The 17,985-nt window shown below is 35.9% G+C and overlaps 1 protein-coding gene and 1 long non-coding RNA gene across 4 annotated transcripts in view; one reads left to right on the forward strand and one right to left on the reverse strand.

The window, feature by feature from the left end:
• The window catches only part of STAU2 (staufen double-stranded RNA binding protein 2), a 170,080-nt gene that overhangs the window by 93,145 nt on the left and 58,950 nt on the right, over positions 1-17,985 (reverse strand). For all 3 annotated transcript variants that reach the window (XM_053948299.1, XM_053948308.1, XM_053948293.1), the window contains exons 8-11: positions 14,511-14,723; positions 11,969-12,106; positions 8,642-8,773; positions 4,575-4,635 (exon numbers count right to left, since the gene is read on the reverse strand). In XM_053948299.1, coding sequence (XP_053804274.1) covers positions 4,575-4,635; positions 8,642-8,773; positions 11,969-12,106; positions 14,511-14,723 — 544 coding nt within the window. The remainder of the gene's footprint in view (positions 1-4,574; positions 4,636-8,641; positions 8,774-11,968; positions 12,107-14,510; positions 14,724-17,985) is intronic.
• On the forward strand, positions 512-2,372 carry LOC128791038 (uncharacterized). Its single transcript, XR_008431952.1, has 3 exons — positions 512-591; positions 1,057-1,187; positions 2,278-2,372. It is a non-coding gene; the product is annotated as an uncharacterized LOC128791038 (long non-coding RNA).

A 17,985-nucleotide genomic window follows, 5' to 3' on the forward strand; every position in this document is an offset into this window, starting at 1 on the left:
CAATGTGAAGATGTGTTAGTATGCAATATTTCATAAATGCATAATTTATATTGCATTTATTTTCTCCAAAAAGCTGGTGAAGAAACCTCTAAGTAAGAATCTGAATGTATCCATACATTTAGGGCTTATAATAACACCAAATCTTTTTGTATTTTTTATATTTCTTAATCTAATATTGAAGTAGAGTTTTAAAAATACTAAAATAAATGTTATTTACAGAAAAATATAAAATTTTCTCATTACAGACTTAAGAAACTCCAGAATATCTATTTGCTTTTTTCTCTCCTTTTTCTTTTTTTTTTTTTTTGTCACTGAGAACAATTGTATGAGATCAAGTATCTTTGTTCCTTTGGAGATCATCTGCTCCTGCTGCTCATTTACCGTCTGAAATCATAATCATCTGTTGGTGACAATCTAATCATCCTCACAGTAACTAATTGTCATGTCACAAACAAATGGTTATGATTTCAGGTGGTGAACAAACAGCAGGAGCAGATGTACTCCGAAGAACAAAGACTGTAAAGTCATGCACGAATCCCGAGTAATAAAATGTTAGGGAAGAAAAACAAAGAGTCTGTCCTTTAGAGAGAGGTAGGATTGCTCTGAATTTTTTTTTTTTTAATTATCAGATTTTCAGTAGTTTGGGACTCCCAAAATTGTTAGAAATAGGTGAAGGAAACCTATACGATGGAAAACTGAAATTGGGAAACATGTAAAAACAGTTATGGTCATTTTTTTTTCCTTCTTAGAATTATAATAGATGAAAACACAGTTATATTTTACTTTTATTTTTATACTGTTCTTCATAGCTCATCTACAGTTTCTCCTAGAACACATTCTGTACGATGTTTGTGATTACTCCATCCAGAAATACAAAGAAAAAATATGTTTCCATGAAAATGCACTTTGTAATAGTATTGTTCTTTTGTTGCATGTTTTGTTTCTGTTAATAACTACTTAAATCTAGAGATAAATGTTTACTGTTTACAGTAAACATCTTTTGTATGGGCTGCAAATGCTTCTGGTCTGCTCACAGTCTCTCAAAATCTCTTCCAGAAGCATAAGGGAAAAAACTCAGTCAATATTCTTGCCATTTCACATGTGAAGAATGTCAAAGATATCCCAAACCAAGAAACCAATAGCTTTGTGTTTCATCTTTCTTTGAAATTGCGAAATGAAGAAGACAGGTAAAGAAGTAAACCTGTGGGAAGAAGCTTTGCCAGTGAGTAGGAGGAACAGAAGTGGGTTTGCCACATGGATAATGCAAGAGTAACATTATTATTAGACTTTATAAGAGCAACAGGAGAAGTTAATATTCAAGACTATTTAATAGGGAATACTAAATATATATTGAGCTACTAATTAGGAGGATACAGACTGTAGAGTATTTCTCAGCAAAAACAAACAACATCATAAGAGTACAATGAAATCTCTTCTTCAACTGTATTGAAATACAGAATGGTTATGATTTTTGTTTTCTGTTGTACTGAAGTACACAAATTCCCTTTACTATTCCAGTTTTATTTGACTCAGATGGAAACACAGGGCATTATACACACAAAGAAAGACTATCTGTCTGCAAAAGGAAATTGATGCACAATAGCCTGTCCTAGCAGGACACAATTGTTTTCCTGGTATAAAATTACTGGAAATATGAATAAAAGCTGCCAAATGGTAGATGTAGCAATCTCAGAGCCTCAGATTTTCAAGACCACTGAAAGTTACATTTATGGTACCAAGAAATGCAAACCTGCTCCATTTGCCCTCTTTTAAAGCTTCCTAACTTAAAAAGAATTACTTAAAAAACTTCAAAAGTAAATTCACCTACCAAAAAGTGCTGTTCTTAAAAATTAAGTAGTAAACTCACACCTGTAAGGATGTGACATTTTTTATCTCCAAGTGTGGAACTTGTTTGGAACTGACTTTAAAAAACCCTGCACTTCACAGGTGCATGAGAGATCATGCATAAAAGTCATTTCTTCTATTCAAAACACCCAGGCAGTGTTCAAAGTCAGGCTGGATAAGTACTCGAGCAATCTGGTCTAGTGGATGGCATCCCTGCACATGGCAGGGGTGGTTGGGACTAGATAACCTTTAAGATTCATTCCAACCCTCTAACATTCTGTGATACACTTTAATCACCTGCTTATTATTAATGTTGCCTCTAGATTGGAACCCTCAAAAAAGGGGGTCAAGAGATTAAGAACAATGCTCTCTGAAAAAATGCTCCTGTCTATTGGCATGCTCCATCTCTTTCAACTTCCAATTTACTTGTAGATCAGAAGAATGGAAATGAAGGCATCAAGCAGTACAAAAGTGTCTCAGAATGAAAACCTGTTTTTGTACTGTGGCTCTAGTGGCTGCAAAAAGGTCTGTGAGCAGGTCTGTGAAAAATAAGTTATTTGGTCAGCACAAATCTAAAATATAATTTCTGTTAATCTTGTCTCCTGTTGAATGAGTTTGCCTTTGTGTTCTCCTTCTAGATTTGGATTTAAAGGTAAAACTGTCAAAGTTGTCTTGAGCAGCCTAAGAGATTGTGGTTTTTTTTTATTGTTGGTTTAACAGAAAATCGTGGATTCATGTGTAAGTATCTCTGCTACAAGATCCTGAAAGGACAGGAGAAAAGATAGAGGTCTTATTCTGCTGTCTCAAACTCTAAGATGTTAACATTTGAATATATTTCACAGATCTTGTCCTTAGAGATTTTGACAATACAAACACAAATCATCTAAAAGTATTGATGGGGGTTGATGACAAGACTGTAAGGAAGCTGTTAATGGCAAGACTTAGATCCTGTAGAATCCTTCCTTTCAGGGAAACACAATTGCATGTGCTGAATCCAAGATCACTTTAAACACTAGCAAACTGTTGTGTAGGTTGAAGCACAAGTTATTCCTCAGGTCTCTGGGTCCCCCTGTGGTGACTGGGAAGACCATATTTATAATGGAACACCACTGAACTCCACTGGAACACCACTGAAACTCCACTAAAACCTGCTTTTAGGACCATGTCTTTCAGATGTATATAGGCAAAAAATAGAAGGTAGCTCATGTGTGTGTCCATGTCTGTACAATCCTTAGGTGAGAGAGATAATGTTTGATACCCTTAAGAAGTTCAAAACTACACATGGTTCTAGAGAAAAATCCAGGGCTCATGAAAAAGTGAAAAAGTACTATTTATATTATCTTTACCACTTTAAACAGCAAAAATCTAGTTATAAACACATCAAGTACTGTCCTGTTCTTTACCTGTTGCAGTGAAACAGAATTCAATCTTCACCAACAAGGTTTGTTGAGCTTTTCTGTCTTATAGACAAAGCTCAGGGAAGAGAGGAACTGCCAGTAGCAGAACCTCATCAGAGTCAGGGATGTTGTGAGAAAAGCTAGAAATAAACCCATATAATAAATAACAAAATCTCAGAATTGCAGACTGGGTCAGATTGGGAGGGACCACAGTGGGTCATCTGGTCCAATCCCCCTGCTCAAGCTGGGTCATTGCAGTGCACATAGCACAGGATTGTGTCCACATGGTTCTTGAATATCTCCAGTAAAGGAGACTCCGTAACCTCTCTGGGAAACCTGTTCCAGTGCTCAGTCACCTGGACAGTAAAGTTCTCCCTCATTTTCAGGTGGAACTTCCTGTGCATCCATTGGACCAAATGGGACATATCTTAGTGTGCTGAGTCAACCAGCTTGCATCATTATGAGGCCACTCTCTGTTCTCTTCAAAAGGTCATGGAGATCAGAAGAAATCTCCAGTGCCTGGAGAAATGCATTATACTCAAAAAAGGCAGGCTGCTCAGCCTCAGTCTGGTCCCTGGGAAAATCAAGCAGTCCTCTTAAAGCCATTTGTGGGCACACAATGTGATTGTCTTCCATGATAAAATGACTGGTTTCATGAATGGAGAGCAGTGGATGTCATTTACCTTGGCTTTGGCAAGGATTTTGACATCATGTCTCCCACAGCATCCTTGTCTCTAAGCTGTGATTTTAGAGTCTAGGTAGATAAATTCCTAGATAATGGAAATCTGTTGGGACCCAATAGCACCCTTCCAATATCTAAGAAGAGTTTGTCAGAAAAGATGGAGGCAGGCACATTACTGAGGTATATAGCAGAAGAACAGGAGATGACAGTCATAAACAAACAGGAGATGTTCTGAATGGGATATAAAAAGAAAAAAAAAATCAATGTGAAGACAGTTAAGCACTGAAACAGGCTGCCCAGAGAAGCTATGGAACCTTCATCACTGGAGAAGCTGTGAAACTGTGAAAAAGCCACAAGCAACCTTATCTCAACTCTGCACTGACTCTGCTTTGAACAAGCAGTTTAGGTGACCTCCTAAAATTCCTTACAAACTGAAGGATTCAATTATTCAATGAGTAGATAAAAATTTCCTTGTTTCTGCACTCGTTCATACCTACACTCACACACACGACACTCAGGGGTTAATTAATCTAATTGCAACAAAACCCCTAAAATATTTACAAAAAGCATTACAATTGTCTTGAATAATCCAAATCATACAGAGACAAAGAGAAATAAGTATCAATATAAATTTACAAAGCAATACTTACTATTACTTGTTGGCTCAGGAAACCCAACATTTTGGCCATTCCAACTTTTGTTTTCTCCAAGCTGAAACAGGTAGAGAAAGAGAAGTAAGTAAAGAGTAAACTGCTCCCTAAACAGAACATTCCTGTTTATAAAGTTAGTTGAAATATACTAAAAAGGATGAGTTGAGACTGCCACATCTGTTCACAAAATTGTGCTAACTCATCTTCATTTTTGCCTAAGATACGTTATTTGAGTAATGTACCCTTCATGAGTAAACATTAACAACTATTGCCTAACACTGAAATATAAATGTTTCCCCAAGGATTAGGTTCAACTCAATATATTACCAAATCAGACTTAAATAAAATTAAATGTTTTAAGCGGCTCTCAACTGAAAACATAAACAGTCAACAGAGAAATTACATTCTAAAACAAGATCCTAATTACCACCTATGAAAGAATGTGTAAACACTATAAAGTACTTTGGGTGTAATTTTAAAATATTTACTTGTTAGGAATCAATTTAGTCACTGAAGTGGAACTAAAAATTATTACAGTTTTCCATTATTTTAATATATTTTTGAGGAAGCTGATTATCTTCAAATTAATTTTACTATGTTTAATAATGGGTATTACTCTGACATGGAAAAGGGGAACAATTAACACAGAGGTTCAAAATGAAGCCACTACTGAGGTTTACACAGTAAATAAGAGGGCAATGACCTAGGTTTGTGTATAAAACTGGATAAAGAAGTCCGAGCTTCCTCATTACTTAGGAGCTATCAACAACCAGCTTTATGAATGTGAAATGAATGATCCTTTTCAGATTTCACTGGGATTTTCTATGCAAATAGAAAACTTCACAGCAAAACAGGCTATATGCCAGAACAAAGTTGTAATCATTTGCTCTCAAAGATGGAGTTGGAAAGTGAAAGAGATGAGAAGGAAAATTGACCAGCTGAAATCTGCCTCTGCATTTCAGAGGTTGCATTAAGGCTGTTTAGATTACTACCATGTCATAATACAGACCACTAAATGATACATTTTACTTGGAAAAGAGGAGGGGAGAGCACACTGTGAAATGCAGGTATTTCAATGATTGTTTCCCTGCTTTTCATCATCATGTACCTCACAAAGAGCCTTGGCAATGTGCAGTGAAAATGGGAGATATTTGATGGAAAAGGAGGACAGGCATTACAGTCAGCTTTCAAACTGGTCACCTACATCCATACACTTTAATTTCATATAATTTGTTTTATTCATATTATGAAGCAGGTAGCATGTACATTTGAAAATACGAGTGACAGCAGTTCTTCATATGAATAAGCAATATGAAATCTATAAATATGTTTGTATTTACTGATGTTAACAACAGCATGGTTTTCTCAGGAATCCATCCTGACCATCTGTAACATGATGCCAGCACGAACACACTGTTACAATAAGAGATTTCCAACTTTCCTCATTCTTCTCTTTTTTATTGTTTATTAACTTGATCATGACAGGGAATTTAACAACAATTCCTCTATGAGTAAGTGATCCTTAGTACTGCTGCCTCACATGAATGCAATCTATCTTGGTTTTCTTCTTTCTAAGAGAATACAAGTGGCAAGAAGAAACAAAAAAGTGGAAACATGAAAAAATTATTACAACTCCCCATTCTCATCCATAGAGCTAAAATTCTGACAACTGCAAAATGTCTCCCAGCATACCTCCAGATTGCTCTCCTCAAGGCTCTGCACAACCATTACTGATTTCTTTGAGGAATCAGTTTAACCCAGAAAAGAGCAGAGCCTTTACTTTTCTACATTTACCTGGATTACTTGTGCTGCCATCAGCACTACACATTGCTCTTATAATGCTCTTAGGTCTCCATTAAAACAATAAATACAGTCACATTTTATGTAAGAGGGTTAAGGGAAAAAACCCACTGAATTTAGTTTTGCTTATTTTTTAAGGGAGGAGGAATGGAATGGAAGGACTTGAGGAAAAAGGGGCACAGGGGGAAAAAAGAATTGCCTTTTGTAACATCAGCAAAAAATATACAGGTGAAAATTATCTATTTAGATGCCAACCTGCTACATCAACTAATCTACACTGGGATCCATTTTGGATTCAAACAGTGAAACAAGTATCTTCTAACGGTATATCTTTATTGTGCAATTTATATGCAAGGAATTTTGCAATGCTCAAATTGATAGAGATCTAAGGGTTATTTTCCCTCTTCTCCACCACAGTTTAGTTTGAGAGTTAAAATTCCTTCAGCTACACAAACTAACTTGTGCATCTCCAAATATGTCCAGACATATACACAGAAGATAAAACCAAATGCTCTAGATATTTCATGTCCTTAAACCCCAACAAAGCTTAAAAAATTTATGATGATTTTTTTATTATACTGCTACTACATAAAAGTTGAGTGCTTCACATTTTTTGGATACAGTAACCTGTTTGTTCATTGTATTCAGAATGGTATTAGGCCACTGTACACGAGTCCACCAATCCTAAAATGTCTACATCTGCAAGTATGCAATTAAGCTTGATTTTCTAAAGACAATGCACTTGTAAGCAATAGCTTAATAAATGTAGGGAAACAAAGCAGCAGCATCCCTTTTTAGTCACTCAGTTTTTTGGTAAGGATTGCAATGTAACCACAAGTTTCCACCATGTAGAGCTCTCCAAAGAAACTATGTTGTGGGCTGATTTTTTTCAGCCTTTATCTCTGAAACATACTGAGTAAAATTAGTTCAGCCAATTTAAAATCCAAGAATAAAAACCTATGTTTTCGTATTAGAATAAAAAAATTAGTTTTTCTGTTTTGACTTGTTTTATTAAAGCCATTTGGTAAAACTGGAAGTGAAGAAAAAGTTGATAGTTTTATACCATAGAGAGTATATTCTACAGCAGAAATGCCTCCGCATTCTGGTGAAAATGAATTATCATTTGACTCAGTCAGAAGCTTTTTTTTTCAATGGCCATGTCTGCGCAGTGTGTTCTCACTAGGAACATCATCCAGATTCCAAGTAGTCTGTTTAGAGTATTTCACACTTGTCTATGACTAAGACATATAGTGAAGAACATAGTGAAGGTGAGTGTGAACAGCACACATATTGCTGCTACTCTCAAAGGACAGTGAAACAGAAGAAGGTGGGGCCAAGTAACCAGTACAGTATTTCTTTTCCTGGTTAGGAATACAGAACGTATAGAACAGAATATCTTCATATTTACATATACATAGATGTGTACATATATACTGTATTCAGATTTATTATATAGTCCTAGAAAATCCCAACAGAATATTCTGTTGGCTACCTAGTGCAGCCACAGTAAACATATAAATAATTATCAAAATATATACATGCAGTGAGCCTGTATATGACAGAAGCTGTTTAGGGTCCACAGCTTAGTCAAATACTTTACCAAGTATCTTTTCAGAAAACAAAAGGCAAAACTTTAACAGCCAATTTTGGTTACAAAACCCCTAATCAATAAATTCAAGGCAGGAGAGGAGTGCTAAGTTACAGACAGCTAACGTGGAAATACATACTTCCAACACATGAATTTAAAATGCAATTCCTTCTTCATTAAAAAAAGTGACACACATTTTCTTTATCAGTCATCAAATGTGAAAAGGCCATTACTTTTCTGTAATGCTTTTAGTGCACATGTAATGGGAAGATAAACATTGATTACTACTTCATATATGAAAGTTACTAATGTTGTTCCTTTCTGTTCTTTCCGTTCCTTTGGGCTCTCATGAATGCCCAAAATGGAATAAAAGCAAGAGGTACCTTCATCCTGATTTGTAAGTAGAAATAGGTGCATGGATCACATGTACACTTTTGCACACATGCTATTCTATGGAACTCTGTTTCTGTTCCTAATTACTCTCACAGGAGCAGAGGCTGCACTTAATACTAAGGGTAGCTGTAGAGCTGTAGCTAAATAAAGGCCAATCTGTGACAAGCAACTCCCTAAAACAGGGTGTGCACAAGCTTAAGCTTCCAGTTTTACTAAGTGATTAGCTGATACAGCTTAAAAACCTAGACAAGGGTAAATTGTGGGCATCACAACAATTGGTTCTCACCTTTTCTGTCTGGTCTTGAAGAGGAGTAGAGGCTTTGTATCCCAGCTGTAGCAACATTGCTTCTGCTGCATTTCTTTTAGCTATTTTCTTGTTTGGGCCTGTTCCAGTAGTAGTGTCATTGCCTATTTTTACCTTAAAAAGAAAATATTGATCATAATCATGATAAATGCAAGACTCCTTAATATCACCATATAATACTCTTGCTGATTTATCAACAGCTGTCAGCTCTTTTGATGAAGATGCAATCTTGAAAAAGCTACAGTAGTGCAAAAGGGGACTAGAGTATTCATTTAGAAGGGCTTGTTTTGATTTTTCAGAAGTTCACCAAATTCATACCCAAGAGGTACATTTTTCTGCATCTCAGTGCACACACAGTTGCCTCTCTCTTCCACCAGCCTCTGTGTCACCCCCATTCTCCCTCATGAACCTCTCCCCTACTCTGTTAACACTGGAACTGCCCCAGGGTCTGCACTTCCTCTTTCTTGTAGGAAGGAGTGTTGCCTGCAGCAGCTCCCCAGCTTCATCAGGACAGTGCAAAGCAATGGAGGGACAAACAGACTTGAGATTTAACGAGAATGGTTTTTAAAGATGGATGAAAACCATATTTGCCTTCCTCCCACTTTGTTGCACTGCAAGGAACACAGGGGCTGGAACTGCTTACACCTGACAAGCTTTGATCCAAACAGTCCTTGGAAAGAAGGCTCCTCAGTGTACAGTACAAAAGGTTTCTGACAAACATTATGCCTTTCATAAGACTAGGAGAAATTAAAACCCCAAAATAAGGACAAACTGTAGGCCATTGATATCCATAAAATGTGTGGCTCCAACTTAATCCTTGGCTTTGGTACCATTCTTAAAACTCTTGGAGCTGTATGTGTCTGGTTTGTGACATGAGCACTCTCACTGCTATTCATCCATAGCTCTTTGATGGGTGTATTTTGCTCAGTCCATTCACCCTTTTATTTGCCAAATTGTGTCTTAAAATAGTGCACAGTTTCAAAACTATGTCAAAAAAAGGAAATCAAAATCAAGTAAAAATAATAAAATCATCAAGGTGATCTGAATAACAAAAAACCCCCAGAGGTCAAAGACCAGAAACAGTTTGGAAGGAGGTTTAAAAACATTGTAAAAAAAGGCATACAAATGCTAAATAAAGAATAAATTATATTTACTAGTTTATGTCATTCAATAATTATTCACTTTCCTTAATTTATCATATATGTATTTTCCTAAAAGTTTAAATTCTTCTTTACTCAAATAGCTCTTAATTCTAAATATTAAGAAGAGGATGTAAATAAATAATAATCATGAATGCCCCTTCAAAGTACATATATATATATATCATTAAGCGAAAAGATTTGTCTACCTAAGCCAAAAGTATTAACAATCTTGAAATATAAACTTTATCTCCTATGCAGTTCACAACAACAATTAGAAAATAGCCAATCTGCTACAAGTTTATATGCAATAAAATTGAGGGACTTTAATGGGACAAGACAAAAAGATAATTTATAGCATAGGTCATCATAAATCAATGTGTTGCTATTTCTCAGACCTGTAAAACTGGTTTAGCTATTATTATAACCTCTATCAAGGATTAAAGGCCTGACTGCAAAGAGAAAGAGCTTTCTGAAATTAACTTTGGGAACAGAACACCAACTAATGTCATCAGAGGTTTTCTTCTGTTTATCTAGTAGCCAGGACAAGTAATTGGATCCATTTCATCACATCTAAACTTGCTCTTTGTGTGACAGATAAAAATGAACATATTATCTCTGGATATTTTACTTCCACATTCAATTAAATTAAATGAAAACATGGTTTAAGTAGTTTATACAAAGGTATTTTTTTCTGAAAAGGTTTTCTGCATGTCATAATGAATTCACTGAGACTTCCTGAAGGTGGGATAAATAGAAGAATAATTTTAGTGTGAAGACTTTACAAAAGGGTGAACATGGAGTTTAAAAGTATTTGCAACAAAGCAACTGCTCTGCGGAGTTTCTTTAACTCTTTCTTTCACAAACCTTCTTAGATACAGGAATCTTCTGCATATTGACTGCTTTTAAGATTCCTTTTTTAAACAAACTGAAGACTTTGCCATTATTGACACTCCTCCAACAGAAAACTAAACTTCCAGCCCATCTTTTTAATACTGGGTTGTGTTACACTGTTCTGCTGAGGCTTCACACAGTAACTACCAACTGCATGACAGTCCCATGGGGGTCCCATGGGGGTCTAAGCATGAGAAAGGAGATTTTCTGTGACAGGATCACTCTTTTTCAAGTACTTTCAGGTCTCATAAAATGTTAGAAATCCAAGTTTATATTCAAAAAAAAGAGTCTGCAACAAAAGAACACAACACTTTATTTTCCTTCAGAGAGAAAAATAATAAATCATGAAGAAAGACCACTTAGGTCCAAGAAAATTAAGATCACTATCTTATCTTCATAGACATGGAGGAGGAACTTAGAGATTGAATTGAAAACATAACTAATTTTCTGGAGAAGGAGGTGCTGGAACATCATAAATTTTGCTTGTGATCAGAAGTGACATTTTGGTGTGGTTGGTAGATAACAAGTCAAAACACGCTGAGGTATGCAGCTCTGAGTTGTTCCGGTACAAAATTACCCTTGAGTGAAAACACAAGAATACAGAATCCTTTCCTGTTTCTAATCTTTCTCAACCTGCTGTTGTGCTATCTAACAAAATATCACAGTTATACCAAATTTTTGTACATGTTCTTAATTTAAATTTGAAAGTAATTTTAATGATCTACTGTTTCAGCATTAGGTCCAGTCAGAGGACAGTCTAAAGCACGTGGTTGGCTTTTTTTGCTGTATTTCAGAGATAACAAAGTCACAAAGAAACCAGAAATCTGAAAAAAAATTGTCAACACTATTTTTTAAAGCCAAAATGCCTGGTAATATGGAGATATTAATACCCATATTTCAGAATACTAGGTATTGCTGGCATCCTTGGATCAACACCAGTCCAATTTTTTTTTCTAAAAAGACAAGTAAAAGTAAATAAATCATGAACATCAGGAATAAAGACAATAGCAAGCAGGTGAAATAGAAATAAGAGTATCAAATAATGCATGAAAAGCATCTGGAGGGCACCTAATTCAATTGCCATTTGTTTCACTAAGAGAAAGAAGGAAGTTTAGACGGGATTTCTGATACTGTATTTCATACTATTCCTGTATATCTGACAGCAAGGCAAAAAGCTAAACAGAGGGAGTTTCCCTTCATATTATGCCACCATTTTGTTTGAGTTTGAACAAAACCCTCAGCAAGGCCGTTATCTCTAACATGACACAAATGATACCTGCATAACAAATTCCCGACGGCGAGGCATTCCTCTCTCTGAAAGAAGAACATACTCTGGCTCCTTCTCCTTTTTGGCCTGTTGGATCTGAGCCAAACGACTGATGGGATTCATTCCTTGACCATATTCTGGTCCAGTCTAAACCAGGTTGAAAGGAAAGAACCATTATTTCAGTATATATCCCTATAACTACTACATTGCTTCAATAAGCATTTACTAGGATTCTCTCTTTTGTAATACTCCCTTTGAGAGAATAAGAAGTAACTTACTTTCCATTTTTTGATTATGAGACAAAAGATAAGAACCCTCAGGCTCAAAGCTGTGGAAAGAAATTGTCTGCCATTGTTGCAGGTAGTATACATACCTTGCATCTGCAAGCTACAAAAACCCTCTCCTATCTGTGGAGGTCCTCATCAGGATGGATGGAAATTAGCAGATTCATTAGCCACTTATATCTTATTGCCCTGTTTCTAGGACCCTTCCCCCTAACCCTTTAAAATAGCTTGCCAATAGCTTGGAACATGCACTACACTGAGAAGAGGTGGGATTTACACAGGGACAAAACCCATTTGCCATACATAAAGATGCTTCCTCTTCCAGCCTTCCTGCTTTCCTTCTCAGCACTCCAGGCCTTCCATCCTACAATGCAACTTGCAACTAAAGGTGCAGAGGGTTTACTCTGTGTGTCGTATGAATATACCCTAGAATTGTTGCTTATTGTGAACTACCCAAAAAGTACTTCAAATGCTTAACAGGCAATAATCCTCACAATAGTATTTCCAAAAGTGTGGTTGGTGGGGGAATTTATCTCAGGCTGGGGAAATAAAAGGACTGACAAAGTGCTCTGTCCAAGATTACACAGACGGGGGAAAACTACAGTCCTTGAAAACTCTCTAGCTCTGAAATTCTTTTAATGAATTATTGCTCACACAGCAAATGCTCTTTCAAAGCACACAGCTACGAAAATATTTGTTTGTAGATTTTAAGAAGATATTAAGACCTACAAAAATTTTTCTGAAGTCATACTTAACTGATTTACACAGGATAACACAAAGAATGCACTTGCAAATGTAAATGGCATTTGAATGTAGAATTGTTTCTATGTTATGAAGCTATTTCCCTTTCATGAAACCATTCGCAGGCTAAGAGAAGATGAGCACTCATGCTTGCTTGAGCTTCTCAAATAACAAACAAGTGTTCAGGAACCTGAAGAAATGATCAGCAACTGAAGGCAAAGACCAGAGAGGGATATTATATTTAGAAAGCTGTGCAACAAATCCTACATAGTGTAACTGCTGAAGTAGTTAGAGAAGATGTAGGTGAAAGAGCTAAGACAATGTCATACACAAGGGCAGCTGTGTGGGCAAGAAGCCAGGCAGAGACAAAATGCAGAGCAGGCTAAATAAAGAGCAGGCCATAAGATACAGCCTCATAAATATATATACAAATAAAAAGAAGTTATTGTTGCCACTTTTTTTGATGCTCAAAACACATGCAAATTTAATTGAAAGAAATGGGCACATTGAAAGCATTTCAGAAGTCTGGATATTCAAAAAATAAAAACCATCTACACATTCAGCTTATTTTGACAATTAATGTTCTTTCTAACAAGGCCAACTGTGTATAATTAAATTTAAAGTTTGTAATGGCAAATGGTATATGGTAATATAAGAAATCTTTTCATTATTATACCCTTAGCGTCTTTCCTGAGAAAAACTTTCCAAGATGTTTGGTGAAAATCAAAGCCAAAAGACTTTTCCAATCTTCCAGCTTTAAGGCTGCATTAATGCTGATGGTTCCATTAAATCATTTTCCTGCCCATTTTTTCATATAAGTTTCTGAGAATTAGATCCCCAGGATTGTAAAAGGAGACTGGTATCTAATTAATCTAGGTTTTTCTAAAAAATCACTTATTCTATATTTGAAGGCAAATGAAAAAAGAAAGGTGACAAATAAGTCTTCTGTACATCTTCCAAATCCAGTTTTGCACTCTCCAAAGTATTTGCTTATTTTAAAGTGGTCTTCTGGTAGCTGCTCTTTCAGAACTCTGCACTTTGTTTCCTGAGTGTACAGATTTCTAATGGTCAAACTTTTAGGAAAATATTGAAGCACTAAAGTAGCACCCCATTAATTTACTTTTTCATGTATCTCTCTCCCTCTTCAAACTGGGGAGTGGAGAGAGCCCAGGAAGAGAACGACCAGATATGCTAAAAGGGATTCTCTGAGGAGATGATGCTAAAACTTCACATGGCTGGACAGAGCTGCTTGGAGGGCTTGATCCTCCACTGGACCTGAAGCAAACCCTTGAAGACCTCAGTGATGTGAGCTATTTACAAGCCATTCTGTTTGAGAATCCCACAGCATTCTCAGGGTTTAAAAAAAGCCCATGCCTATTAGCACAGGCAAACAACTAACAATATTGACAGTAACAAGCAACTGTAACAATATTGACAGAAAATGACAAATAAGCCTTTCATGATTTTAAATCTGACTGTTACTTTCTGAGCAAACATTCTTAATTGTGTCAAAGGTGGAGACATACCTTTAATATTGTTTTTGGACGCTTTTTAAAGTAAAGTTTTGGCTTTTCAATCACAGGAAGAGGAGGAAGTTTCTTAAGTTCTTGTAGGACAGCCATTGCAGCACGTTTCTTTGAGAGTTTCTTACTGTTGCCTTCTCCTTCTGCAGTGAATTCTCCTACTGTAACTCGTGTAACAAAGCTCTTCATGTGAGGAGGTCCACTTTCTTTAATCACCTTTTAAGAGAAAGTAACACTGAGTCAAAGCACCCTACAAGAAGATAACCTGATGTTTGTTATCACTGCAATGAACTTATTACTAGTCCAGTTTTCCTGCTAATTGAAGGCATTAGATTGGTTTCCACAGAACTTGGACAAGTCTTAATGACAGTACAAGATTTGAGGACAAAAAATTAAGACTGGTTGGATAAAGCAATTCTAACCACCATATTCAATGTTTCACAGAAAATAAGAGTAGACCTAAATTTTTAAATATTTATAGAATAAACAATATATAACAATTATGCATATTTAAACCAAGGCTGATGGGTTTTTTCTTTGCAAGGTGCTTCACATACAAAAGCAATTAAATCCATTAAGGTCTACCAGGCTTTGACTATTTCTTTATATAAAACATATTCAAATCTGTATTAATTTGGCATTACCTCAACCTGTTTGTAATATTTTTTCTATTCTCATCAAACCCTTGGATGTTCATAGTCCCAAACTTCAGTCTCAATAGGTGCAGGCTGAATGCCTGCTCTCAACTCTTGCCTTGCCAGAGCACACAGCTCAGAGCAATATCCCTTATATTTGAAAGGCTGACACATTCTTGCCTCCACGACTCTCAGCTGTCCCTCCCAACAGTACTGAAACGAATTACCAGAAGAGCCACTGTAACTCACACAAAAGCCAATCATTTCTGAAAAAAAAATAATTTATTCATTCCCTTCCAAACACATTTAGGACAAAGATAAGAAAACCTATTTGAAGTACTTCACTGCAACAAGTTCTAGTAATATGGAAAGAAATTAAGTTCTGAATGCTGCACCTTCCTTTAGTTGTTTTTCTGTCTTCATTTTTACACACATACACACAAACACACACACACACCCCCCCACACCACACACACACACACATATACATCTCCTTTTAGAAGGCTGATGCTAGGATGTGTTCACCCCAAATCAGAGCACTGCAAGTGCCAGGATAGCTATCCATCTCTTCATGCATGCACACACCATTTACTGGTCTGGACAATGTCTATAAGGAATTAAGAGACCTCATTTGGGAAAAGGTTCAGTTATTTTGTTTGATGGGCGGAAGCAGCTACCTAATTTAATCTTTGTTATATGTAATATGTATAAGGAGACATTAGAGTATCTGACAGGCATCTCTTTATAATATCTTCAAAATCAATATAAATATAAATATTTTTTTCATTTGATGGAATTACATCAAACCATTTGTTGAAGAAGAGTTATGTCTCTTTAGGTTGAGGAGGGAGGGGAAAGGGAACTAAGGTAAAGGTACCAGGGCCTTCTTGGTGTAATAACTGTAGTTTTAATGTGCTCAAACCTTCAATCTTGGCATTATTACAACATGTTTTGTATTAAGGTTCTTTTTATCAAGGTCATGTCCCTTGCATTATTTAGTTTTTCTGTTGCACTGTAATGAGGTCTCCTTAGGCTTGTATTTCTTTTTTAAGTTCTCTTTTGTGGCAATTTCACCCAGCAAATACAATTACCACAGCATATATTAATAAAAAGACACAAAATTAAAATTAACAGACAACTTTGTCTCATTTTCCCAGAATAAGATGACATCTATGCCAGAATGAGATTTTCCTGTTTAGTCCAGAAGTGTTCCCACTGTAAGGTTCCAGGTATTAATTTCAGAAGTCTTTTCAACACTGCCTCAGTTGAAAGTTGCCCACTAAAGCTTGACCACCTGAGAAGGCAGCAGTGCTTTCAATGCACTGAGCCCCAGGATGCTGCACTGCCTGCACCAGAGCTGGGATGAGCCCAGTGCCAGGATCTCCTGCTCTCAGACACAGTGGCGTGTCGTGTCCGTGCTGAGCACCTTCATTGCACTGCAGCACTTCCCACTCGATTTTACAGCACCTCAAACCATCCCTGTACTTTGTTATCCAAGTATTACAACATGCGGTAAAACACTGCTAAATTAACCTTACTAAGGTCCTTAATCTTTCTGTGGTTCTACTAATACTGTTATATAGGTGTTTGTCTTTACCTGCAATATAATGTATTAATAACATATACAGGAATGTCTGTACTGACCAGATGAAAAAGGAAAAAATAACTTGGTTAAGAAAAATAATTGCTGAGTTCCTAAAATATTGGTTTATATAAGTTTTCTCGTATTCATATAAATGCACACAAATATATATATATGAGAGAAAGAATGTTAATACAAAACCAGATTATATTTTCATATACATAAAAACATATTTCTTAATATAAAACTAATGCATTCTGGTGTGTTTTTCATCTTTTAAATTTTAAGTATGTGACACAAGGTTAATAATTTACTGGAAAACATTAAAAACTCTGTCTTTGTTAGTGTGTAAATGGAAAAAAGTCTGTGTTGTCAATAGAATGAACCCCATAGGATTCAGATGGGATGTGGATCAAGCTAAACATCCAAATTTGGTAATTAAGCAAAAAAAAATATTTACCTAACAACATTTTTGGTTAACCCCAGATTTCAGATCTTTTTTACTCCATATGATTTCAAACAGTTGTGCTATGAGCCTCGGGACAGAAAACACTAAAAAGAAATTCAGCCTTTGCTATCTAAGAGCACTATACACATTAGGACATTAAACTATTTCTTCAGTTGAAAGATACAACCTGTGGACCTAATCATGGCTAATTTAAAGCTGAGAATTTGATTAAGGGTGACAGTTCAATACACTTTTCTTTTTCTGTTCCATGGATTTAAAGAATTATTACAGCAAGAGAAAACACATGGGGCCAAAACACATCTAAGGTCAAGTTACATCAAGAATGAATTTGGCTCAACTTAATGAATCATGCTGACAAATGAAAAACAGAAGTATGATTACAGTGAAAGAGTAACACTGCTTTAATTATTATTGAGATGCCAGGTAGAAAATTCAAAATATTAGGACAAGATTAAATGGACATTAACCCCCCCCAAAACTAGAGGAGACAAAAATCAGATCAAAAAACCCATGTCACCTACATCTATGAATACATAATTATTTATAAGATATTAAAATATCAATATATTTCCAGGAGCTTATGCAGGCCGATACACCAAATTTCCCCAGTTACAAAGGAAAAAAAAAAAGAAAAAATAAAAAAAATTTAAAAAAAGAGAAAAGGAAGAGTCTGAATGCTGAAGTGTAAAACTGCAGTGAGAAGGGTGACCATTCTACAAAACCCAAATGAGAGTTACTCAGTACTCAGTCATCCAAAGCTTTAATCTCCAGGACAGCAGAAGTCAGGTGTGA

The sequence above is a fragment of the Vidua chalybeata genome, chromosome 1, assembly GCF_026979565.1.
Source record: "Vidua chalybeata isolate OUT-0048 chromosome 1, bVidCha1 merged haplotype, whole genome shotgun sequence".
In the NCBI taxonomy this organism is placed as follows: domain Eukaryota; kingdom Metazoa; phylum Chordata; class Aves; order Passeriformes; family Viduidae; genus Vidua; species Vidua chalybeata.